Source organism: Antedon mediterranea, chromosome 11, assembly GCF_964355755.1.
Source record: "Antedon mediterranea chromosome 11, ecAntMedi1.1, whole genome shotgun sequence".
NCBI classification, from domain to species: Eukaryota; Metazoa; Echinodermata; class Crinoidea; order Comatulida; family Antedonidae; genus Antedon; species Antedon mediterranea.
Window position 1 is genome coordinate 4,853,344 of NC_092680.1, and position 27,794 is coordinate 4,881,137.

A 27,794-nucleotide genomic window follows, 5' to 3' on the forward strand; every position below is an offset into this window, starting at 1 on the left:
TTTTCAAAAATGTTCTTAGCTCCGCCCCAACCATGGTTGGCTAGCACTGGGGCCTCTGTAGAAGTGTGGGTGAATTTGGGAAATACCAAGCTCAGAATTAATTGGAAAATACAAAATTCCATTTTTTAGTAAGGGAGCCCTCTCTCGTCGTAGCCGTAGATCACGTGATGAACAAAATTAAAGTATGGCCGCTACATGAACCGGTGATGTGGAATTTAGGCTGCTTTTATTGATAAAAGAACAATATTTTTGTTTAATGTTTATTCCAATTTCATTTTTATGGTCATTGTCCTGAGTAATCTACAAGATGCAGGACGCTCTAAAGTCAAATAACATGTTTTTACGCAGAGCATTAGAGAAGATACTTAATGAAAAAGAAACGAAGAAATCTTACAACTCGCAACTGAAAAAGGCTTGCGAAGTTGCTCTTGGTAAGACACGACCATTATTCCCCGAGCAGAAGGGGGCGTATCCACCATCCCAAGCTGATATAGCCTATGGCCTAGGCCTAGCCTAGAAGAACAATATACCACCGATTGTATATGTATAGTCAGTAGATAGATAAAGCCGATCTAGGATGGGCTTCTAGCCTAGCTAGATTCAACCTGTATATTATGAAGGAAGGTAGTAGAAGGCATGAGGCCTACTTAATTTTTACTACGAAAGGGCCTACTACTACTAGCCTAGGCCTAGCTAGGCTATCCTAGTCTAGGGCCTAGGTTATACAGCAGAGAAGCTCAACCCTTCAGGCAGCCTAGTCTACTGTAGATAGAGCAAAGAGGCTATGCGGTATGCCATAGTTAGTAGTAGATAATTAAGTTAGTAGGGTTAGCTAGGTTTAATTGACTTGATAAAAAATAGAATAGAAAGTAAATAAAAATGTTTTTTTTTAGCAGTAGCAGAATAGAATGAGCTTGATCAACACAGTGCATTGTTTTTAATCTACGATCAGGGAGGGAACGTCTTTTCGTGTTGGGTCATTAATTTTTTTTTTTAATCTTTACCTACTGTACCTAGTATATGGTACCAGAGTTCAAGACCTAGGACAAGCCTAATCTACTGTAGCATGGGTACAAGTCTAAACAGCCTGAGTTTACAGTAATACCTCATTCACACTACAATAAGCGAGCAGACGGGGGCGTATCCACCATCCCAAGCTGATATAGCCTAGACCTAGCCTAGAAAGAAGAACAATATACCACCAATTGTATATGTATAGTCAGTAGATAGAGATAGAGGGTATAGAAATAGAGAGTATTTCGATGTGGACTTAAGTATTTCAATGTGGAGAGCCTCTTAAAAATTCCATGTGGAGAGCCTCTAAGTATTTCGATGTGGAGAGCCTCTAAGTATTTCGATGTGGAGAGCCTCTCGACGGTTATTTTTATTTATAACCTTTAGGTAATCCGGCCGCCTTGATTTACTTTTGTAATGTTTTTTTTTATGTCTTACTTTGTACGGTATTGTATATTGGCGAAATAAATGATATGATATGATATGATAAGCCTACTGTAGGCCCTTAATCTATTTTCTGTTTTCTTTTATGCCTCTCCAAATCACAATTTGAAAATTTAATTGTTAAGAATTACACCAGGAAGTACAGTACAACATATTTATCATTAAACGTTGGAAAATTAGATTATTATTATGATCCTATACCCAAAAGAATTGTTTGAACCATATATGTCTGTTCACTAGTCATGAGTGACTCATCTGATCAAACAAACATGAATAAGATTATATTATAGTGGATTACTATAATAATGTAACCTATAGTATGCCACTGAACATGAGTTGAAGATTATTTGCTTATTAGATTTATGTGTTTATAATTATTTTATTATTCTTACCACATACTACTTGTTTGCACTGTGATGAACATTTTATGATGAATTACTGTACAGCTCTTTCTGCACTATTAATCTAGTTTGACAAAAAATCCAAGATGATAGACTTAATATGCCCACATTTGGTCCCTGGTCCAGGCTAGAAAAATATCACAATATCATATACTGTAGGTTAATGTTAACTTTACATAAATAAACTGTCCATCCCAGTGAGCTATTGAGAATGAAATGGAAAAATTATATAATACAATTGTACTTACTGATTAACATCTTTGATATTGTTATAAATTTATAATTTCATTAAAATATGCATCTTAAAATCTAATTGTATTTTGAATAATTGATTTTTTCTCCCAGCACTCGCTTATTGTAGTGTAATTAATATTGATCTCTACAACATTTGGATATTGTACTGTATTGCTACAGTATAATCTGTTCTAGGTCAATACTATTAACTGTTTTGTTTAATATTGTTTTGTATTGGTATCATTGTGTAGAGATACATTTAAAATTTAATTGTGAATTCATGCATAATTTCTCTTTTTTTTTCAGGTGAGATAAAAGCTGAAGAAGGCGAAGCTAAGTACGTTTTTGTCCATCTATTTTTTCTGTATATTACAGCTTTTGATACTTATGACATGATCATCATTCAAATAATGATCGAACCAGTGCAAGTCTACAGATAACATTTTCCCCCATTCTCTCATTTTCAAAAATACATTCATTTGAGCAAATTACATTTTCAAGAATTTAATAATTAACTGACTATAATAATTGATTTATTACGGCAAAGGTCAATATGCCAGGAGCAAAAATAGGCATAAGTCCAAAGAGAGCAACTTACTCCATCAATAAATATTCTACCATAAAAAATATTATATAGAATAATAGTATAATATATTTAAATCAAACAAGATCTAATTCTGCCTCAAATATAAATTTATATTGAGCCAGATTTAACTTGTTTGATTTTCATTTTATAAAGTTATTTTTCACTCGGAATGCCCAAAAAACTAATTATTTGAGATGTATACTAGAGCTCTAGTGGTAAAGGTAAGTGTGTAAAATGAACACTCTACAGTACTGTACTTTCAGAGTTTGGTTTCTCAAGTCTATGAGGTGTCAACATTATGTTGTGTGTACAGTAGAATACCTTAACATTTTCTTTGCTGGGTTTTGAATACATTAAAATAAGCTAGTCTTGGGTGGAAGACCACCTCCACCCAGTAAGATCCTTGCATAAACCTGCCATTCTTCTTTCTTTGCTAGGAGTCCAAAGGAATCTTCAGCGTTGCCATTACCACAAAGCAACATCAACATCATAGCAGCTGATAAGTACTTTCTTCCTTTTGAGTTGGCGTGCCAGTCGAAATCAGCCCGTATTGTAAATATTGCACTCGATTGTCTACAGGTAAGAGAAAGCAGAGAATAAATAATGATTTACTTGAAAATAAAATTTAACGACAAAACACAAGAGGGTCGATGTTTTGGAGCCATCATGACACCAGTGGCCCCTGGTTTAGAACTCGTAAGGGCCCTCCAATGCTGGGTAGTTGCATTGGGGCTGATGCTCTAGGCCCCCTTAACCTGTAGGCACTTGGTTTAGCCAGTTAGGGCTCATAGCCATTATGTCACTACATGGAACCATTTTTAAGAACGAGGAAATTGTACACCCTTTGGTGGTTCTTGCTTTATATAATTTACTTATTAGTTCCGTTGATACTCCATTTAATTTAAAGTTATATAGTAATTCCAATTCCTATGATTAAAGCTATGTCTACACTATAAAACTAGTTTGAAAAAAAAAACGGTATGATGTGCCCAAATATGGTAGTGATATGCCCAAATATGGTTGTGATATGCTCAAATATTGTAGTGATATGACGTCATGTCCATATATGAGCACATCACACTTTTTTGTCACATAAAGTTTGATAGTGTAGACAGAGCTTAAGTGAGTTCCCTTTTCATGCCATGGACACTCCTCTTGTGATTCATCTAAGGTGGCCCAATGCAGTGATAGGAATGAACCAGAATCCTCTGGCCGACATCATTATGTCCATATATGGGCACATCACATTTGTTTGTCACATAAAGTTTATCAGTATAGATAGACCTTTTAATCAATTTGACACATGGTTGTAGTTAAACATGTATATTTGTTACTGTGTCTCAATGGTAATCCTGTCATCCCTGTTAGGAAATAAAGCAAATAGATGTATAACTACATAGCTGTTGACTTTAATTTATTTAGAAGCGTTTGTCAATTAATGCACTCTTAAATAACATACATAATCCACATTGTAGAAGACTATTCTTTATGCGTACATTTGCAAGGATTATGCTGGCATACTGTAGACAATGCATTCTTGGCTTTTTATGATTTAATGTTAGTTTAGTCGCGCTTCACTGCACATCTCTTTCTTCATGTTCTGTCTTCATGTTTCTATTTTATTACAAAAGTAACTGATTATGTTATATGAAATTTACAATACAGAACAGTTGTGTTATACGCCTAGATGAGGAAAATTACATTAATATTTATTTTTCACATTGATATTTCAATCTTTTGATCAACCGTTAACTTAATTATGCCTCTCGTTTTGCGAAATTCTCTTTGGAATTATTTGTTGCCATTTTCCTTTTTGTAGGATGGTTTTGATTTATAAATGTTAAAATTAATGTCAACTCTCCAAAATCCATACGTTCTAAAAAACAATAATGAGACTGGGTTCCATCCAAATGGAGTTTTGACTTAATGAATTATAAAAAAATATAAATATTTTGGCACATTTGGCATTTCATATGTATAATTTACTTGAGATTGTAAACTGGGACAAAAATCAAAACGTTGACTGATGGACTAACAATACATACAAAAGACAATAAGTACAGAATTGGGGAAAAGGTCAAAGGTCAAAGGTGTCCAGTGAGAGTTTATATTTGATTCCTTTTTTATATGATCTTTCTAATAGCAAAGTATTTTCAATAAGTTTTTTTCTTTCTATTTTAGAAACTAATAGCATATGGACATTTAACTGGGAAGGGGCCAGATACAACTGACCCCAGCAAGAAACTCATTGACCGCATTGTGGAGACAATATGTGGTTGTTTTATTGGAACACAGACAGATGAGGGCGTTCAGCTTCAGATTATTAAGGTTTGTATTTTATTTTTCTTGTCATATTATAATGCATGATTCACAAAACATGTGCACTAAAGGCTTTCTAACTCCGCTACTGTACTGTATGAAATGATATAGCATACGGATTCCTGTTGGGATCTACTGTACCTGTGTATACTACTGTCTACTCCAGTTGTTATGATTATATTTTATTAATGTTATTATTAAAATTATTGTTGTTGAATGAATGAATGTTGAATGAATTGAAATAACTCTTACAGTAACAGTATTGTGAGAGCAATAAAGTTTGTTAAAATTATTGGGTTAACTAACTGCGCCCATTACTTGAACAATACAAAAGGAAATCTATTTCTAAAATGGCGGTCAACTTTTAAGTGGTGGCTGGCAAAAAGTAAATAGTGTAGATTATATATATTGGTGTCTTTTGTATGTTTTCTTGTGCAATTACTATTTTTTTACATATTCTGTACACATTACATTACAAAATACAATACAAATTGTAATGTCCCTACAAACAAAGAATCATAAAATAGATAATAAATAAAATAATGTGTTGGTAATTTTTGACATTTTAACAATTCCTGCGATATTATTATTAGGCCCTGGCTTTGATTTAAATCACGTACTTATAGTAGGTAGATTACTTAAATCCTCATGAAAGTGTAAATTATCAAGTTGAATTGGTTTAAACCTCTCTGTGTGATTATTTAGATAAGAACTAATTATAGCATGTTGATAAATACTGTAAATGTCTTGTGTATCCAGTCTTTTATTTACTGTCGTAATATCCTGCTGATATTAGCACTATACACATTGAATACTTGATTAAACATTACCATATTTACCATCATTTAAAGTACCATATGGATGCTATCAATCATATTAGTTTTTACCATGGTGAAGTAAGGGCTGATTAATAAACATTGGCATAGAATAAAAGGCATACACACTGTGATTTTATGGTATTTACTGTATGGAATTTTCTGTGATTAGATGAGGCTTAATGATAAATGCTATAATAATAGTAATTATTATTAATAATATATAGTTTATGACTAGCAGGGAAGTTAAAGAGTCCAGTACATGCAAACCATAAGCTTACATAATTCTCTCTTAACTATTCAGTAGTAGCTTAGAATTGTTAATGTATTTCTCTTTTAGTAGTCAGCAGTATACACATGGTAAAGGTGACGGTCGCAGATATACACTGCATGTTTTTCAAATGAATGTTGTCAGATAAAATTATTGATTATTTGCTCGGTCAGAATTTTATTGATTACTTCCTCTTCTGATCCTGTTGAAGTATTTCTACAATATAAATTAATAAGTTTGTTTACTTTTTCGATTTGTCATACTTTTGGATGTTAGAGTATTTCATGCATATAAAAATTTGAAATAATTCAAATTGAAACCATTACAAAATATGTACAAAAATTTGATGTGTAATAATGTTATTATAATTTGATTTATAAATGAAATAAATTATTATAGGTAATTTTTACAAATTTTTTGATCATTTGGATCTATAAAACACATAAACGTATGTACAGTAGCTAGAGTATGAGGATTTTAAATTCCTTTTGAAGGATGTGGTGTGCCATATGCAAGGGAAGTTTGTGTGATAAATTCAGTGGCCGTATTCACCATTCACACTTAGGCTAAGGGAAATACTTGCCCTTAAAATAAAAATATCTATCTAAGTGAATACAATTTAAGAAAAATACTGTACTTAAATATTTATTGAGTAAGTAAGTAAAATACCTCACTTAAGTGTGATTGGCGAATACGGCCACTGCTGATTTAACATTGTGATTTAGACAAAAATAGATCCTTCCTTCCCTATATTTGTATTTCTATTTTTTGCACCACCTCAAATGCATTCTTTTTACTCCTTTTTGTCTAGGCCCTGTTGACAGCTGTGACATCACCCACCTGTGAAGTACATGAAGGTACACTTCTACATGTTGTTCGAACTTGTTATAACATCTACCTGGCTAGCAAAAACCTCATTAATCAAACTACAGCTAAAGCAACACTCACGCAAATGTTGAATGTTATCTTCATTCGCATGGAGCAACAGGCAGTAAGTATATTAGATGGCCAATCACAACATCTGTAAATCAGAATATTTTTGTTGTCCTTTGATACTGCTATTGAAATATACAGTTGAACCCCTGTTAAAGGGACACCTTTTGGACTCAAAAATGTGTCTAAGTATAGCGATGTCCTGAATATGGTTTGGCCTTAAAACATATAATTTGTTCAAAAACCTGTTCCTTGTTCACAGGAAAGTGTCCCTTTAATTGAAGTTCTCCAATAATAGTGGTGCCCCTTAATAGGGGTGTCACCAATTGTGGATTATACATACAAATTTAAAACTCAAAATTCAGTCATGAATCAAGGATTGTAGAATAGGGCAGCTTAGTGCATGTTTTCTTGAAGATGATTTTTACATTCATTCAATTAGTTTGTTGTATTGTTTTGGCTAAATAAATGAATGTTATATTAAAGGCAATTATTTGTTTTTGGACTATTCCATTTTTTCACTGGGTTTGTAATAAGTAGTTTACAGAACACAGGTGCATAATTGTATCCCTACTGATTTTCCCACCTACATAAATCTATTTAATCTGAATAATTGAATATTTAGGCTCAGGAACAAAAGATAAAAGAGGAAGAAGAAGCTAAAGAAAAAGAATGTGAAGAACATGATGATGCTGACAGTGGTAAAGATGTCAGCAGTGCAGCTGGAGATGGAGAAACACCAAATGTGATGGTTAATGGTGAGGTCATGAATCTTCAAGAGGAACAAGGTAACAACTTAAGATAATTCGCTTGAAAAAGATTTATAAAATTATTATATATATTTACAAATACAGTGGAACCCTCATTGTTGTTATTTATTTTAAAATTCAAAGTTCCAAATATTCATTCATTGCTTGCACTGTAACACTCAGTCTACACTATCAAAGATCATGTGACAAAACAATGTGATGTGCCCATATATGGACATGATAAGGTCAATAAGGCACGATTTACAAATAGTTTCTTTCCAGGATCTATTAGAGCCTTAAATATGATGTAGACACTTTTTTTTGTAATGTTTTTGTTTTTGAGTTCGTGTTGTGTCCGTTGAATATTGTGCTCCGCCAACAGAGCAAACAGAATTTCTATGTTTTTCCTAAAACAAATGATAATAAATGATACTTGACTTGACTTGACTACCATATTTGGGCATATCACTACCATATTTGTTACTTTTTTTGTCCAATTAGTGTAGTGTATATAGAACTTAAGCCTACACAGAAGGGGGTTAAAATTGGTTATTTTGTATGATTTTGCTGCCACGAGGGCACTTTAAAGGATACTTTAGAGGATTGTTTAAACAATATAGATTTTTTTACAGGAATGGAAACTGGTGATGGAGCTGGTACAGAGGAAAGTGTGGAAAACATAGTCAAGACAATCCTTACAGATATTGTTGATAACATTAATGTAGAAGGTATATTGAATTATTGACTAAATAATAAAACTTAGATGTAATCAAGGATTGGAAGTTGATTGCTTATGTTTACAATCAGCAATTAACTGATAAAGTTATTGACCAAGTAGCTTAAACACATTAGCTTAGTCAATCATCTGTTAACTGATTGAAATAGAAATGTTCCCAATTTCTATATTATTAGCATTATTATTGAACAAAGAAATTGGCGTGACATGACATTATGAGCTCCATCTCGGATGCATTCACTTCATGATGATGATGAATGTCATATATCCACAGCCTAGATGCCTCTAATTATCTCTGGTTAAAGTTTTACCATATCAGCAACCCTTAAACTATGTCTGACACTATCAAAGTTTATGTGTCCACATGTGGACATGATGATGTCATATCACTACCATATTTAAGCATATTACTACCATATTTGGGCACATCACTACCATATTTAAGCATATCACTACCATATTTAAGCATATCACTACCATATTTAAGCATATCACTACCATATTTAAGCATATCACTACCATATTTGGGCATATCACTACCATATTTGGACATATCACTACCATATTTGAGTACATTACACTAGTTTGATTGTGTAGACAGAGCTTAAAATACATATACATAATATATATTCTTTGAATTTGTTTCCAATAGGTGAGAAGACATCTGACGTATCCCAAAGTCCATCTCCGTCTGCTGTGGGAACACCTGGAATGGATGAGGATGGGGATGGTACCGTTTCACCATTCTCCCATGTCTTACAAAAAGATGCATTCCTTGTATTTAGATCTCTATGCAAGTTGTCTATGAAACCTTTACCTGATGGTCCCACTGATCCAAAGTAAGTAGACCAGAACAAAATTGCTCATACCAGCTAGGCCTACAAAACTAAGCCTAACTAAGCTAGGCTTAGTTCGTTCCCCTAAACGAACTAAGAACATAGAATCGTCTACGAGAGAACTTTCAACGTGAGCTACTTAGGTAGTTCATTTTAATTTGCTTTTTATCATAATTATACTTAGAACTCACATTTAAGACAAGAAATGACCATGGTTTAATATTTTTAAAGTTATATATATGCATTATTTTTACAAAACAACAAAAATTGCAAGTCTAGTGTCTTATAAATATATGTGCTATACTAAATTCACTTATACTGTACATGCAATTACAACTAAAATTCCTGAAAAAAGGTATGATTGGGATGAGGATGAGGTGGGGGAAAAACATAAATTAAAATAGTTATACCTTTTGTGGAAAGGATCTGGCCGCCCTAACACATAATTCTGAGGCTTAAGTAAATGAATTAATAGCTCATTATCAGAATTGAATACGGAACCTTTACTTTTACCTTTTGTGTAACAATGTAGCATTTGTATAATTAATATTTAAAATTGATTCTTTTTGTATTTTTCAATCAGGTCTCATGAATTGCGTTCCAAGGTGCTATCTCTTCAGTTATTACTGTCTGTCCTGCAAAATGCTGGTCCTGTGTTTCGAACCAATGAGATGTTTATCACCGCCATTAAGCAGTACCTGTGTGTGGCGCTCTCTAAAAATGGCGTGTCATCGGTGCCCGAAGTCTTTGAGCTTTCCTTGGCAATATTTTTAGTTCTCCTGAGTAATTTTAAAACACATTTAAAGATGCAAGTTGAGGTAAACCTTTATTATTATTTTATTTTATTTAACTAATTATTAATACAACATCTGTTCCATAATTTGTAATGTGATAATGATGTTGCATGCTATGTAAAGGATTATCTTCGTCTTTCTGTTCTTATTAACAAAGATTATTCAATTTGATAGGTATTTTTCAAAGAAATTTTCTTAAATATATTGGAGACTTCAACAAGTTCATTTGAACACAAGTGGATGGTGATTCAAGCGTTGACACGTATATGTGCAGGTAGGCAGCATCATCAAAAACATGATTAATTAAAATTAATAAATAAAAAGAGTTTGAATAGGCCATTTTACAGTTTTAGTAAACAAAATAATGTTTTCACTTATAAAAGGACAAAGTAAACAGTTAAATTCAACCTAAAAAAAACCTTTCTCAGATCTAACTGAACAATCTTTACCTTTCAGATGCTCAGTGTGTTGTAGACATCTACCTCAACTATGATTGTGATTTATCCAGAGCAAATATCTTTGAGCGTCTCATCAATGACTTATCAAAGATTGCTCAAGGAAGGCAAGCAATAGAGCTTGGGGCCACACCACAGCAGGAGAAGAGGATGAGAATCAAAGGCCTAGAATGCCTTGTCTCTATACTCAAGTGTATGGTGGAGTGGAGTAAAGATCTTTATGTAAATCCAAATATACAAACAAATTTAGGTGGGTGAAATAAAATATTTTGTGCTATGTTGTGTCTTCATATATGAATATTTATAAACCACCGCTTCTGATTCGCGTGAATAAGTTTATTGTATGAAAACCGGCTTAACACTGACAGACCAATTAAATTTATACATTTCAAAGCTATATTTAGTATTGGCACAGTGGTGACTTTTGTATTACCAATTACAGGGTTCAAATCCGGCCAATATATTGGATAGCGCCACTACCTAAAACTCTGTCTACACTATCAAATTTATGTGACAAAAAAATTTGATGTACCCAAATGTGGACATGATGATGTTATATCACTACCATAATTGGCAATATCACTACCATATTTGGGCATATCACTACCATATTTGGGCACTTTTTTGACACATAAAGTTTGATAATAACAAGTGTAGAAAGAGCTGTAATTGGTCGTGTATTTGCTGTTTGACAGTGAAAATAAATAAACCTGAATCTCAAAAAAGTGTAGTTTCCATCCCTAATCTTCTCTTTATTCCAACCTCTAGCTTTTAGATATACGCATGTTATATAACTACAATTGTTATTCATTACAGTTCAAGAAAATGCACCAGGTTCTCAAACAGAACACCTAGACACAGACAGTGGTAAAGGAACCATGACAAGTTATGGCAGTCAGAATTCGTTAAACTCAAATCATTCCTCCAATGCAGCTAACCAGAGCCAATTGATGGCAGCAGACAATCCAGAGCAATATGAGACATTAAAACAGCAAAAGGAAATCATTGAACAAGGAATTGAAATGTAGGTAGATGTTCAAATTTAGTAATTTGCATTGTTATTCCAATTATTGGCAAAAGAGATTTAATGAACGATAAGTCTACATTCACACTAAAGCACCGTCTACACTATTAAATTTTATATGACAAAATAATGTGATGTGCCCAAATATGGACATGATGATGTCATATCACTATCATATTTGGGTATTTGGCTACACTATCAAACTAGTTTAATAGTGTAGACAGAAATTCTACTTATAATAAGCTATGCTCCAGAGATTCCCCCTTTCCAATCTTGGTTTGTACTATGATTATTTATGCATGTTTATGATTTTGCGAATGAAAATGAAGAAAGAAGAAAGAAAAAAGAGCTTTAGACAGAAAATGGATTAATAATTATAGTTTTAAATGTTGACAAAGTGTTTGGTTCTTTTCATCAGATTTAATACTAAAAAAGCATCAAAAGGAATACTGTATCTCCAAGAGCAAGGAATTCTGGGAAGAACGGCTGCTGATGTTGCTGCCTTCTTTCACGCAGATGAACGTTTAGACAAGGTTTGTACTAATTCATTTCTTATAATTTAATTATTTTTTTAATAATTTAATTATGATTTTATAATTTGTATTTGAAAAGAATTTTTACTTTTTGTTAATTTGATTGGATTTTTTTTTTTCACAGACTGTGATGGGAGATTATTTGGGTGAAAATGACAAGTAAGTTTTGCTTAAATTTAGATCAGTGTAAATTATTACAGTAGGGGATATCTTCAGAACCCAACAAATTGTTGAAAGTCATTTCTATCATTAATTTTTCATCCTAGATTTACCAAAGAAGTAATGTATGCTTATGTGGACCAAATGGACTTCGGTTCCAAGAACATTGTAGCAGCTTTAAGAGAATTCTTAGAAGGATTTCGTCTTCCTGGCGAAGCGCAGAAGATCGACAGAATGATGGAAAAGTTTGCGAGTCGTTACATTGAAAACAACGCAGATCAAAATATATTTGCGAGTGCTGATGCTGCTTACGTATTGGCGTACTCTATCATCCTGCTAACCACAGACTTGCATAGTTCACAGGTGAAGATATGTTATAATAATTTGTATTTATTTTACCCCAGTTTAAAGCTCTGTTTACACTATCAAACTTTATGTGACAAAAAAAAGTGCCCATATATAGACATGATAATGTCATCTCACTACCATATTTGGGCACATCACACTTATTTTGTCAAACTAGTTTGATAGTGTAAATAGAGCTTTAGGCTCAAGATTAGTCCCTTTACATGCTCACATCAGTATCAGCATGTTTGTCTTTTTATTGAATCAGATAACATATTAACAAGTAGTTAATTGGAATAGTACGTAATTATTTTTTGTTCAATTGAATATTCATTTTTTCTTGGTTTCCTTCATTTTAAAGGTTAAAAATAAAATGACAAAAGAACAATACATTAAGATGAATCGTGGTATCAACGATAGCAAAGACCTGCCACCTGAGTATCTATCTGAAATCTATGATGAGATAGCAGATCAAGAAATACGAATGAAACAAACAACCTCTAGCAAAGTGACAACCAAAGCCTCATGTAAGTTACAACCGAAACATCATCTAAGTTACAAACAAGTCCTCATGTAAGTTAAAATCCAGGCCTCGTGTAAGTTAAAACCAAAGCCTTATACTGGTTACAACCAAAATCTTATGCCGGTTACAAACAAAACCTCATGTAAGTTAAAACCGAAGCTTTATACCGGTTAGAACCGAATACTCATGCTGGTTACAACCGAAGCCTCATTTAAGTTACAACCGAATCCTCATGTAAGTTACAACTAAATACTCATGCCGATTACAACCGAATACTCATGCCCCTTACCAACAAAAACCTCATGTAAGTTAAAACCAAATACTCATGTAACCAAGTACTCATGTAAGTTACAACCAAAGTCTAATGCGAACAAACGAAACCTCCTGTAAGTTGAAAACAAGGCCTCATGTACGTTAAAACCAAATACTCATGTAAGTTATAACCGAATACTCACGTAAGTTAAAACCAAAGCCTCATGTAAGTTACAACCGAAACTTCATGTATGTTAAAACCAAAGCCTCATGCCGGTTACAAACAAAACCTTGTAAGTTAAAACCAAAGCCTCATGCCGGTTACAACCGAATAGTCATGCCGGTTACAACCGAATGTAAGTTACAACCAAGGCAAAACAGTTTGGTTAAAACTTCAATAATAAACTACTGAGTGTCATTATTTCAGCATTAACCAGTGAGAAACAAAGAAGAACGATGTTTACATTTGAGATGGATGCCATTGCTCAGACTGCTAAGAACCTAATGGAGGCCATCAGTCATGTACCATCTAACTTCACTAGTGCATCACATCAGGAACATGTCCGACCAATGTTTAAGGTAGATTAACAAGATTTCTACTTTTGATTTGAACCACATTTATTACAGATTATAACCCAGCATTAGTTTTGAGTGTTAAGATATTCAATTGGTAATTGCACCATACACCATGTTGCTATGGTTTTAGTAGGAGAGCATGATCTCTTTGTTTAAAATCTTATGAGATACTTTTTTTAATGACCAATGACTCTATTAAGAGTAGGCACTATAGTCGTGCCACAGAAGCAACGGTTGATCTGTCATGTGGTTTTCTTTTATAAGAACAACCTTAGCCTTTTGTATATTAAACAAAACATTGTCGTACATTATTGGTAAAGATATTAATTAATTTTATCAAAAGAATAATTAAAATGATGAATGTTTGGTTGACATAAACAATTATTTGTTATTTCCAGGTTGCATGGACACCTTTCCTGGCAGCATTCAGTGTAGGTCTTCAGGACTGTGATGATGCGGACATCGCAAGTTTCTGTCTTGATGGTATTCGATGTGCTGTACGCATAACGTGTATATTCCACATGGTCGTAGAACGTGACGCGTATGTTCAAGCTTTGTCGCGGTTCACATTGTTAACGGCTAACTCGTCGATTACCGAGATGAAGACAAAGAATATAGACACAATAAAGACTTTAATCACAGTTGCTCACACAGATGGAAATTATCTAGGAAAATCATGGCTTGAGGTTTGGATTTTATACTTTTTTAATAGATAAATGAATTAATTAATTAATTGGTAAATTGTTTTTAAATTTCCAAGGATAATCATATATGAATTCATTCACTATCCTTCTTAAAGGTGCCAATCCTGTTCACAAGACAAACATATACACAAGATGCTCTACTTAACATCTTAGAGAGTGGAGTTATAAATTGTCATTAGAAAAAATCCCGACACTGACAGGACTTGAACCTAGAACCTCATCATAACCATCACATCATAACCATCAATCCATAACTAAAAAATTACCATTATTTATCCTTCCAGAAATTAATTTATGTATCACAATTGTTTGAAATAAACCCTAAAATCTTTGAAAGGAAGATTAGATATACTGCATGTATTATCAAGTAATCTATCGAGCATTTTAACCAGACGATCTAAATTATACTGTTTTATCTATCTACATCTGATGAGTGTGCTAGTCCTGCTAGCATGCGAAACAAATTTGTCGCGTATTAAAGTACTATGAAGTAACCAAATTTTATTTCTGAGACATATATTATTATTTATATATATAAAATAATAGTATCCTTATTTATGTATTTTGTGGTAGAAAATATATATAATGTTTTAATATGGAATTGGAGTACTATATCAAGATTTGTAATGGTAACGTAACTTTGTATTTATAAATTATATCTAGATCTTGAAATGTATTTCACAATTGGAATTAGCACAATTAATTGGAACAGGGGTAAAAACGAAATTCCTAGCATCAGGTTCATCCGCAGGAGGTGGCGGTGCTCACAACGACCTAGATGCCGGAGAAGGGGGTAAGTAAAATGTGGTAACCTTCAGTCCGGTTATATTCTATAATAATAATAATACGAATTTGTAATGCGCCAATTCCAGCAGTAAGTGATCAAAGGTGCGGTGTATGAGAGAGCTCAATTTGAAAGAAAAAGATGAGTTTTCAATCCAGATTTAAAGGCGATAGTAGAAGAACATGATGTAATAGAGGCGTGTAGGTCATTCCATAGTGAGTGGTCAAGCGTTAAGACAGTGGAACCGTAATACCTTGCCATATTAACCTCAGCAAGGGTTCGAGTCTCACTTCCTCCATGGTTCTGGTGATACAATGAGTCTTCACGAATAAGGACTATAAACTGTAGGTCCAGTGTACACATCTGGCTCGTGCACTTTAATGAACCTAGTACATTTTTTTAGATGAGTATTAGAGGTTACCCTGGTGTACTTGTATTCACATAGCCACTGTCCTACACAGACACTTATCATAAATCATCAAGAGGGCCTCTTGATCGTCAGCATACATGTTTAGGGTCTTCCTCTATAAATAAGGTGAAATAAAAATTTAAACAAAAATAAGAATATGCTTGGAATTCTTTGAAATATTTTGAAAGACTTGTTAAAACAATAAGTACTAAAAAAGATAGTTATGTTTAATTTGTATGAATATTTTATTCGGATGAAGGAAGTATCTTTTTGTTTGAATTTCACAGCAGTGGGAAGAATGAGTGGTCTTGACCATAAGAAGCTAGCAATTTTGCAAGAAGCAATGGGAGAGACATCGTCGCAAAGCATTGTGGTGGCGGTAGACAGGATCTTTACCGGCTCAACGAGGCTTGATGGTGATGCAATAGGTAAATGTAGTTTATTATGTGGTCGATTGCTTGTGTATTTCTTTCTATATTTGTTAGCAGGATTACTCAAAAAATTATTGCCCGATTTTCATAAGATTTTAAAGGATGGTTTCATAGGAAAACTTTATTCAATTTTCATGTGCCTAGGCACAGGTTTGTGCTCTCTTAGTGCCCTTGTAGTTGAAAATAGTAACTGAATTTCACTACATATTATCGATATTGAAAGAGAATTGTGTTTAATAATTGCATATGATTTATTTTATTGATTTATTTATTTATCACATTGATAGTCACTTTATTTGAGAGGAAAAATAAACACTCAATATCTTTTATTTAGTCGACTTTGTACAAGCACTTTGTAAGGTATCCATAGAAGAATTGAATTCATTGGTGCATCCCAGAATGTTTAGTTTGACTAAGATTGTTGAGATCTCGTACTACAACATGGGTCGTGTAAGGATCCAGTGGTCAAGGATATGGGCGGTGCTTGGAGAACATTTTAACAAGGTTTGTAACAACAAAACAATTTGAACACAAATATATTAACAATATTCGTGAGTGTATAAAACAGTAGACTAGAATACAGTATGCAGAAGGTTGTGGATTCAAATCTGGATCATTACCATAATGTAAAATGTATTTTATATTCATTTTTGCTGTAATAAGTATAAACGTTGTCTTTTCTCGTAGGTTGGTTGTAACCCATCTGAAGATGTTGCTTTCTTTGCGGTTGATTCACTTCGTCAACTCTCAATGAAATTCTTAGAGAAAGGCGAGTTGGCCAATTTTCGTTTCCAAAAAGAGTTCCTTCGTCCATTTGAACTCATCATGAAGAAGAACAGGTAAGTGCTTCTAAACTTTTAAAACTTTTTGTTTTGTTTACTGTAAAGCTCTGTCTACGCTATCAAACTAGTTTGACAAAAAAGTGTGATGTGCCTAAATATGGTAGTGATATGCCCAAATATGGTAGTGATATGACATCATGTCCATATATGAGCAAATCACACTTTTTTTGTCACATAAAGTTTGATAGTGTAGACAGAGCTTAAGTGAGTTCCCTTTTTATGCCATGGACACTCCTCTTGTGATTCAACTAGGGTGGCCCAATGCAGTGATAGGAATGAACCAGAATCCTCTGGCCGAGTAGTACCGTGAACATGTATCGATATTAAGACTGTCATTTGCATCGCTCCTTGTCTTAACCATTTTATTTCAAGGTTTTTGTATTGATTTTTTTGCCTTTCAAAACCTTGAATATAAATAGTTATAATGGAACATTGAATCTTGATTAGGTCGCCAACAATCCGTGATATGGTCGTAAGATGTATAGCTCAGATGGTGAATTCACAAGCAGGCAACATTAGATCTGGTTGGAAGAATGTCTTCTCTGTGTTCTTCCTTGCTGCTTCAGATCACGACGAGGGCATTGTAGAACTTGCATTTCAAACGACTGGCAAAATTATATGTAAGAACTTTTATAGTTTTTCTAAAATTTACCAAAGTGTGTCAACTGGTCTACACTGGCAAACTTTGGGATACATAGTATAGACTAGGCTTAAGCCTAAATCTACACTATCAAATTTTATGTGACAAAAACATGTGATGTACCCATATATGAATATATGCCATATCACTCCCATATTTGGAAATATCACTACCATATTTAGGCACATCACACTTTTTGTTCAAACTAGTTTGATAGTGTAGACAGGACACAGGACTTTAGGTTTTGGCAACAAACAAGCACTGTATCATTTTTCCAAGTCTCAAAAACAAATTAAATACAAAAAAGAACACAATTTTCCAACGTTATCTTTGTATTTATTGATTTTTATTTCTTATGTTTTAATTCCTTGCAGGTTCAGTATTTGAGAAGTACTTTTCAGCAATCTTAGACTCTTTCCAGGATGCTGTGAAGTGTCTGTCTGAGTTTGCATGTAATGCAGCTTTCCCAGACACTAGTATGGAGGCTATTAGATTAATAAGGAACTGTGCTAAATATGTTATGGATAAGCCAAATGTAAGTTGCATTAAATAGTTTACAGGGAGATCATCAGTTGGATGTGAGCGACCCTAACCCATTTGGATCCATGCATTCTACCATAATTTAAACTAAACAAGACTTTTATTTGCATTCAACAAAAATTGACTGCCATCATGCTTATGTTGAAATATGAACAAAACTATTTATAGGTTTAATAATATAATTTATAGGCCTTAATAGAAAATTACTGACTATAAGAAAAAAATGTTTTTCCATTGAAAAATAACCTACCACAAGACAAGAAGTCAATTATGAATATTCCATCAACATTTTTTTTTATTTTTGCCCCATATACTATTGTCAAGTAAAAGCTTACTTGTGTTAACATATAAAAAAATAAGCAAATATGCATTTATTTTACCAATATGAATGTTTTGTTTCAGATGTTCAAAGAACATGCAGGTGACCAAGAAATGCAGGTGTCTGAGGATGACCGAGTGTGGGTCAAAGGTTGGTTCCCAGTGCTCTTTGAACTGTCTTGCATTATTAACCGATGCAAACTAGATGTTAGAACAAGGTAAGCATCAGATTACGAATCAGAATAAGTCTGTCTGTCTGGGTGTCTGTCTGTGTGTGTGACTGTCTATGTTGCTCTTTGAGGATGTGGCTGTCTGTCCATCTGTCTGTCTATCTATGTGTCTATCTACAGTCTGTCTATGTGTCTGTCTGTGCTTCTGTCCGTCTGGGTGTATGTCTGTCTGTCGGTCTCAATCATTAGTGCATGTAAACTCTGTGTGAACAATTTTCTCAATAGTCCAGTTCCATTGAGAAATGATTATGAGATATTAAAGTAAATAGATTAAATTTAAGAGCTTAAACCAAGTCATGTAAGCGAAAGTGCTCATTTGCCAAGCAAAGTAGAATTTAAATAAATAGTCAAAGATGCTAGTTATAACTTGAACATTTTAATGCACTACGAGCTGTTTCAAGAAGATTACCTCAATCTTCAGGTGCTTAGCTCTGAATGCCATTATATTAAATGTTTTTTTCTTCTTTAGGGGTTTAACGGTGATGTTTGAGATTATGAAGAGCTACGGCCACACATTCCAAAAACACTGGTGGAAGGACTTATTTAATATTGTGTTTAGGATATTTGATAATATGAAGTTACCTGAACAACAGGTGGAGGTAAGGAACACATGGTTATGCAAATAGTTGAGAGAAGATTTTCCTTGATTAACACCAATAATTTGTACAGAAGCTTGAACATTATCATATAAAAGTTATCTTATTCCTAGCCTAACCTATATTTATTTCTATGTTCTTTAGAATTTTACTGCTTATGTCTATAAAACAAATAAAAAAAGGTTTAACAAATTTGTTTAAACATTAAAACTCTTGCATAATATAGAATTTTTTGGGAAAACCAGACATATTAGACCTGCCCAAAATATGTCTAGTATTGGAAGATTTGGCTGCCATATTTTTTTGTAACTTAACCTTTTTTAGTCATGTGCAAACGCGAATCTACAGATCACTGTGTCGTTCGGTTGTTTGGTCTCTCGGTCGGTAAGCACTAACTCAAATTTGTGCACACGACTGCAGCCATGTATATTCTATGCATTTATCAGTTTCTGAATTTGTCTTATCTTGATGCCATTGATTAATTCAAATGTTTACTATCCAATTCAAACTTTTATGTTTACAGAAAGCAGAGTGGATGACGACGACGTGTAACCATGCTCTGTACGCCATTATTGACGTGTTCACACAGTACTTTGACATTCTTAATGACATTCTCCTTGATGAACTCCTCAGTCAACTGTTCTGGTGTGTACAGCAAGGTATGTTGAATAGCTATTTCAGACCACTTATTGTGAGTAGGTACAATAAAGTTTACTTGAATCTTCTCTGATAAGGACTATAAACCATAGGTCCAGTGTACACATCTAGCTCATGTGCACAAGAACCTAGTACATCTTTCGTGGCCAGTGAGGGGGTTACCCCAGTGTACTAGTTCAAACACAGCCACTGTCACAAACTCATCATAGTACTATACACTGGACTCTCTGGGAGAACAGAGAGGCTACCCAGTATAAAGAATAAAAAATAATAATACATGTTAATGTTTACTTTATGAGAAGATAGACAACAGACAACTCATCGTTTTATAATATTAAGCAATATTAAAGATTTTATAGAAGCTGTTATATTATAACAGTCATGAATAAATGTAAGCATACTAAACAGAAGAAATATTGAGCATATTTAGTTTATCATTTAGGGTGTAAAGCTCTGTCTACATTATCAAACTAGTCTGATATGACCAAATATGGTAGTGATTTGACATCATCGTGTCCATATATAAGCACATAAAGTTTGATAGTGTAGACAGAGCTTAAGAGTGTTTTGTTATTACATTATACAGATAATGAACAGCTAGCAAGATCTGGTACCAACTGCCTTGAAAACCTTGTCATCTCCAATGGTGAGAAGTTCAGTAACACTGTGTGGGATAAAGTCTGCCACTGTATGATGCAAATATTTAACTCAACCATTCCAGAAAAGTAAGAATTTCTTCTTTTTTATCACTAATTTTTTCTCATTTTAGTTTTTTTCTCTTCTGTGTCATATTATTAACAAGCATTATATTTGCTATGAAATTCTGTCTACACTATCAAACTTTATGTGACAACAAAAATGTGATGTGCCCATATACGGACATGATGATGTCATGTCACTACCATATTTAAGCATATCACTACCATATTTGGGCACATCACACTTTTTTGTCAAATTAGTTTGATAGTGTAGATAGAGCTTTAGGAACTAATTATGATATGTGAATTCATTATGAGCTTTCTTTAACACAGTTTTGGAGGATTATTGCAGTAGATTAATATGTGTAGGGCCTAGACAGCAGAAATTTACCTAGGCCCAGGGTTTATGGGGCCTAGGTAAATCAAAGCCCCTATTTTGTGAATTCAAAAGTTCATATGCAAATGTTCATTGTACATATCTAATGTTCATGGTATCTTATAGTATTTATTGTATTTTGGGGCTGGTGGGCCCGTATATACTGAGTAAAATCTCTCATTGGAGAGAACTATTACCATTACTATATTAAATACTATACTATATTTTTTGGTAGATTATCAACATGGAAACCTGAAGGTTATGAAGAACCACCAAATAGTCCACGTCCAGACCCAGATGATGTTCAGGTAAGACTTTGCTATTCCATTATTACTTGAACCAAACATGACATGAATTTTAACACTTAATAAGCGTTAAGCGTTTACAACCAAGTCTAATGTGTATCAACTTGTAGTGGAGCTATAGCTTGGTGGTTAATGTGCTTGACTTCCAATCCCAATGTCCAGGGTTCAATCCTGACTAGTGCCAGGGTTGTAACTCTTTCAACTCCACTCCCTAAGTCTCAAATGAGACTTAATTTATAAGCACGATAAATTATAAAATAGTTTATCCATCCTGTAATTGGCGAGTTACTCGCTGTTGGATGCATATGAAATAATAAAATTTAAAAAATACTGATGACTATTACATCATGTTCATCAAGTAAACTTGTTTATCCACTTTCAAGTTTTTTCTGGAGCTTATGCATGTGTTTTTTAATCCTATAGGAGCATCAAGTTAGAGATGGATCACCTGTTAATGGAGAGACGAGTCCTGAAAAGAAAGATCAGTTACAGAGGACAGGTAGCATTCACAGTGTACACAGTATATCAAGTGTTACAAGTACGGAGAGTAAAGGCAATAAATCCCAATATACAAGTAAGTTAAATATGAAGTCTGCAGTCAATGTTGTTCAAACCAAATTAAATCTGTTTTCCCCATTATTTGTGTCCTGAAGCGGGGTTCCCACAATCTACGCAACATAAGAAATGCCCTTATAATTGTTTTTTCCCCCGCCTGCATGAAATAAAACCTGCGATGTTTGCAGCACTGTTGCATTGTCAGTTCTCACTTGTGGTTACGCAATACAGCATGTTGTAATTTGTTTTATTATACAACTTTCCATAAACAACTAATTGTTCTTGTAGAGACTGTAGCGGATCAGAAATTGTTCACATCCATCTTGATCAAGTGTGTCGTTCAACTTGAATTAATACAGAGTATAGACAGCATTCTATTTTTTCCAGCCACTAGTCGACATGAAGATGAAGAGAACATGAAAGCTGTGCAGGTTAGAAAAATAGTGAATTTCCTGCCTAAGGTCTGTCTACACTATCAAACTAGTTGGACAAAAAAAGTTTGATGTGCTTAAATATGGTAGTGATATAACATCACCATGCACATCACATTTTTTGTCACATAAAGTTTGATAGTGTAGACAGAGCTTTAGATTATTAATCAGTCACTGTGAGTGACTGTGTGTGTACTAGTACACAAGGGTAACCCCCTACCCGTCTCGAAAGTTGTACTGGGTTCTTTAAAGTGCACATAAGATAAATGCAATATAAAGCTCTGTCTAAACTATCAAACTTATGTGACAAAAAAATGTCCATATATGGACATGATGATATCACTACCATATTTGGGCACATCACACTTTTTTTGTCCACCTAGTTTGAAACTGTAGACGGAGCTTAAAAAAATTCCCTATTCAAGATATAATAGTTTTCCAGTGTTACCTGGATTCTAAGGTACCTAAGAATAATTATATAACCCTGTATAACACATTTTGTTTTTTTTAGGATGGTAGTTTCAATTCTGCTTTCCTTACATCCTCTGAAAAGGACGATCCTGGTATGTACAGATATCTGTCTGTTGATCAGCTTTTCCTTCTACTCAATTGCCTGGAGCAATCGCATCGCTTTGCCAAAAAATTCAACACCAATAACGCTCAAAGAGAACTGCTAAGAAACGCAGGTAAGAACGAAATCTCTAGATTTCAAATTTGAATGAATTTTAAGTTTTTAGTGAATTGACCAATAAGAACTCTTCAATTTATGTTATATATTGAATATATTGAATGAATATGTTTTTTTTTCATTATGGCTTGTGTGCACTCTAAAGAACCTAATTTATCTTTCGGAAGAGTAGGGGTTACCCCAGTGTACTGGTCCATTCAGCCCCTTTCGTTGTGGACAAAGGAATGGGCGCCCTTTGATGGCAGCACTCGACACGAAGGCAGAAGAAAGTTACTGTTGCGCAATGTCCACAGCAATTCAGCCCAGTTAGGCTGCAAGTCACAGGTTATTCCCCCACTAACATTAATTCCCATCTAAATCTAGAATTTAAAAAAAATATGTTTTTTTTGTTGTCAGGTTTCAAAGGTAAAAGTAAACCAAACCTACTGAAGCAAGAGACGTCAAGTCTTGCGTGCTTACTTAGAGTTCTTTTTAAAATGTATTCAGATGAAAAACGACAAGAATTCTGGCCCAAGATCCAGCAGAAACTTATAAGGTAGAAATTGTTACACTTCTCAGTGCATGGCTCGTCTAGTACTAGCCCGATAGCTTAGGTTAGTACTAGCCCGATAGCTCTGGTTGGTACTAGCCCGATAGCTTAGGTTAGTACTAGCCCGATAGCTCTGGTTGGTACTAGCCCGATAGCTCTGGTTGGTACTAGCCCGATAGCTCTGGTTGGTACTAGCCCGATAGCTCTGATTGGTACTAGCCCGATAGCTCTGGTTGGTACTAGCCCGATAGCTCTGGTTGGTACTAGCCCGATAGCTCTGGTTGGTACTAGCCCGATAGCTCTGGTTGGTACTAGCCCGATAGCTCTGGTTGGTACTAGCCCGATAGCTCTGGTTGGTACTAGCCCGATAGCTCTGGTTGGTACTAGCCCGATAGCTCTGGTTGGTACTAGCCCGATAGCTCTGGTTGGTACTAGCCCGATAGCTCTGGTTGGTACTAGCCCGATAGCTCTGGTTGGTACTAGCCCGATAGCGCTGGTTGGTACTAGCCCGATAGCGCTGGTTGGTACTAGCCCGATAGCTGGGTTTATTACTAGCCAGTTGGCTTGAAATAATTCTAACATAAAGGCCAATTTACACAGACAAGCGGTAACGATAATAGAAATATAGAATCTATTTTATACCTTATGACGGCGTGGACCGGCAGGGTAGATACAAATTCTACATGGGACAAGCTACACGGTTTTCCTCTTACTTTTACCGCTCGTCTGTGTAAATTGGCCTTAATGCTTTGGTTTAGTACTAGCCTAATGATTATGTTTATTTATTTAGTCTTAATCAGAAAGCTTGTGTTAGTACTAGCCGGGTGTCCAATGTCTAGTAAAAGTGCTATGGACTTTCTTTCCTCATACCTTAATCTGTACCCCCGCCTCGTCCTTCCCAGTCCATAGTGTCAAAACAATATCTAAATATATAGGCAGTAATGACTAGTCCAGAAGTCTAGTTACTTTATGTGTTTTCTCTCTGCTTCTTCACATCAAGCTGAAGCTTAAGTTATTTAATCGATATTATCAGTTAATATCATCCATATTTATTGAAGAATTGGTTTAGCAAGGAATATAAAACTATTTTATGTAAAAACAAAGTATTAATAATATTTTAAATAATTGTTATCATATTATTTACTTAGTGTCTGCAAGGAAGCACTGGAGTATTTTTTAACGTTAGAATCCGATAGTCACCGTGACACGTGGAAATCACTTATTGTGCTGTTGCTTTCAAAAATGCTTAAAATGAATGAACAAAGAGTAAGTATTCTTTTTTTAACTATATTAAATATATTTGAAATTTTAAATTAAAATATAAGTCGGAAACAGGGACTATAAACATGCCGGCGATAATGTTTAAATAATTTAATGTGTAAAGATGAGAAAAGCTGAAAGAGAGAATAATGATGGCCAAAGAAATATTCAAATATGGACTTCAGCTTGAAATTTTGACACCCACCATTAAACTATCATGACACTAATGGTACTCACACCAATATGAAAATAATACACCCTCACCTTTAGTATGATTTCACAAAAAGGGATTATAAAAATAAATTCTGAATGTGCCAGGTACAATTCATTCAATAAGTTTTTGAATCTGAGAATACAGTCTAATACAAACATCTGAAAAAGCCTATCTGTGTTGAATCTTGAAAAATACAGCCTTTTACATTACATTACACCGTGAAAAACTAGTATATGAAATTGTCCTTGCTAAGATATTGATGGAACAATTTTCGCATTAAGTAGGGTAAATAAACCAAATCAAATAGGTTAAAACTGCATAAATAGAAATTTATTTAAAAATGAAATGTTACATATGAACATTTAAAATAATCTTTGTACACAGAATAAATACAGCATAAATCTTTCATTTTTTTAAAGTTCAAAGTTCATGCATCAAATCACTACAGTCAACTATGTGAGGTCATGCTCTTTGACCTCAAGTGGGAACAGCGTGCTATTCTTCGATCCTTTTTCGTCCGAACAGGGAAAGTATTCAGCATTGTTTGTGATTCCTAACAGTTGATAATGTGAGAGCATATATTGTACCATTCAATAAGTTTATTATTTAACACAAATTATGCAAGATCAAATACAGATAACAAAAGTAAAATGCATAATTTATGCTAACAAGGTCACTAGATTAGAATAAGTTATGCTAATTATGTAATTAGCATAATAAATGTTAGTTATATAATTTGCATAACTTAAATGTGAAATAATTACCATAATTTTTATGCTAAATTAATAAATTAGAATATATTAAAAGTATATGATTAATAGATAAAATGTATATGTACTTTTATGTCTGTACAGTTTATGGGGCAATAGTTTGTGGACTGTGTCGGGGTAAATGATTTTTACAGATAGACGTAGATACTTAAACCATTGGAACTTTTTGATACACTCTTTCTGTATACTCTATAGCATACCTTAATATCTTAGATATGATGATGGATGTATGATATAAATAGTGATAATATAAAGCTTTGTCTACACTATTAAACTAGTTTGACAAAAAATATATGATGTGACCAAATATGGTAGTGATATGCCCAAATGTGGTAGTGATATGACATCATCATGTCCATATATGGGCACATCACATTAGGTTTGACAGTGTAGACAGAGCTTAAGAGTGATGGTTCATCTATCATTTTATGATTATAGTAATGTATTCTGAAGTATTCTTTAGGAAACCTCTTTGAGTTGGTACGTTATACACCCTGTAGGCTAACATTTTTCACCACACCTTAGTCCCCTGTAGTTTTGGAGTAGAACGTTTTGTGAAAGAAAAAAATCACTATTTTCATCAAAAGAACTAGAATCTCAGGGTAACAACTTAACCTTTTTAAAAATGTTTTAAGCTCTGTCTACACAATCAAACTAGTTTGAAAAAAAAAGTGTGGTGTGCCCAAATATGGTAGTGATATGACATCATCATGTTCATATATGGGCACATCACATTTTTTGTCACATAAAGTTTGATAGTGTAGACTTGTCTTTAAATGTATTCATTAGATGCAGTGTAAAATCTGTGTAGAGTACCATCTTTCCTAATTGCATTCCATTGTTGTACGTATTTGTACTTGTGTATAATTGTTTTTTCCTATACATGTATGTATTATATTCTTTGTATTATTATTGCTTATTATGAAGCTCATAATATGTTATCACCACAGCAGAATAGCTCATTTAATCAACACATAAGAATTTTTAAATATGCCTTTGACGTAAAAAATTAAAATAAAAATAACCTTGATACTCAGTAATGTTGGAGCGATGTTTACTTATTTTGATATCGCCATTAATTAATTAATGAACCACAGTAATTAATAGAATTGGAATTATTAAAAATATTAATTTTAGATAATCTCACTGTTCCTAAATAATAACTAGAATAATATTAATTGTAAAATTTAATTCTGCTTCATACACACACTACAGTGACATACCTAATTTTAAACTATAATATAAAACTGCTAGAGCAGTTTATGATATCAACAGTAACTCTGTTGAAGAACCGCCATAGAATAGCACTATATGTGAGAGAACAGCCTAATAATTGATATATATCTGATGTTTATTCAATAAAAAGTTTGGAGATAATCCAAGAAGGTGGTCTCTGAAAAATTTGTCATAATCAGAAGATGGTCCCCGAATAATAATGTGATCCTAGAAGGTAGTTCTTAATATAAATAAAGTTAGAGTTGTCTTACAAAAGCAGTCCTTAGAAAAACGTTTGAAAATAAAAGTGGTTAATGTTGTTTATACTGCACCTTAATATTGAGTAAACAAAGTATAAATGTTTTTCTCTTATTTGTAAATAATCAAATTCCAGATGTTTTATTTCATATATAATCATTATTGAAACTAGACACACAATTATTGGATTTAATCAAATGATCAGTATTTAAATTAGTCACGTGATCGTTTATTTAAATTAGTCACATGATCGGTTATTTAAATTAGTCTATGTATATTCTATATTTATAATTCCTTTGAAAACTACTTTTCTTTTGCTATTTCATTTAATTGTCATGAATTTAT

The 27,794-nt window shown here is 33.6% G+C and overlaps 1 protein-coding gene across 1 annotated transcript; it reads left to right on the forward strand.

Annotated features, from left to right (window-relative positions):
* The first annotated feature begins 194 nt into the window (after positions 1-194).
* LOC140063234 (brefeldin A-inhibited guanine nucleotide-exchange protein 1-like) lies at positions 195-27,528 on the forward strand. Its single transcript, XM_072109739.1, has 35 exons — positions 195-431; positions 2,400-2,430; positions 3,117-3,258; positions 4,861-5,007; positions 6,896-7,075; positions 7,643-7,805; positions 8,399-8,494; positions 9,155-9,341; positions 9,922-10,156; positions 10,307-10,406; positions 10,589-10,837; positions 11,404-11,611; positions 12,030-12,144; positions 12,269-12,303; positions 12,411-12,666; positions 13,010-13,175; positions 13,851-14,002; positions 14,398-14,685; positions 15,367-15,496; positions 16,184-16,324; positions 16,662-16,831; positions 17,015-17,166; positions 17,617-17,789; positions 18,184-18,344; positions 18,752-18,885; positions 19,367-19,496; positions 20,017-20,152; positions 20,737-20,875; positions 21,460-21,532; positions 21,953-22,103; positions 22,373-22,515; positions 23,027-23,201; positions 23,600-23,738; positions 24,881-24,998; positions 25,626-27,528. Exons 1-35 carry the CDS (start codon positions 308-310, stop codon positions 25,761-25,763), a joined length of 5,277 nt encoding a protein of 1,758 aa, XP_071965840.1. The 5' UTR covers positions 195-307; the 3' UTR covers positions 25,764-27,528.
* The last annotated feature ends 266 nt before the right edge of the window (positions 27,529-27,794 follow it).

Coding starts and splice junctions, on each gene's coding strand:
- LOC140063234 (XM_072109739.1), top strand. CDS start 308: ATGCAGGACGCTCTAAAGTCAAATAACATGTTTTTACGCAGAGCATTA. Junction 7,076..7,642: donor TTCGCATGGAGCAACAGGCA/GTAAGTATATTA, acceptor TTGAATATTTAG/GCTCAGGAACAAAAGATAAA. Junction 10,157..10,306: donor ATTTAAAGATGCAAGTTGAG/GTAAACCTTTAT, acceptor TCAATTTGATAG/GTATTTTTCAAAGAAATTTT.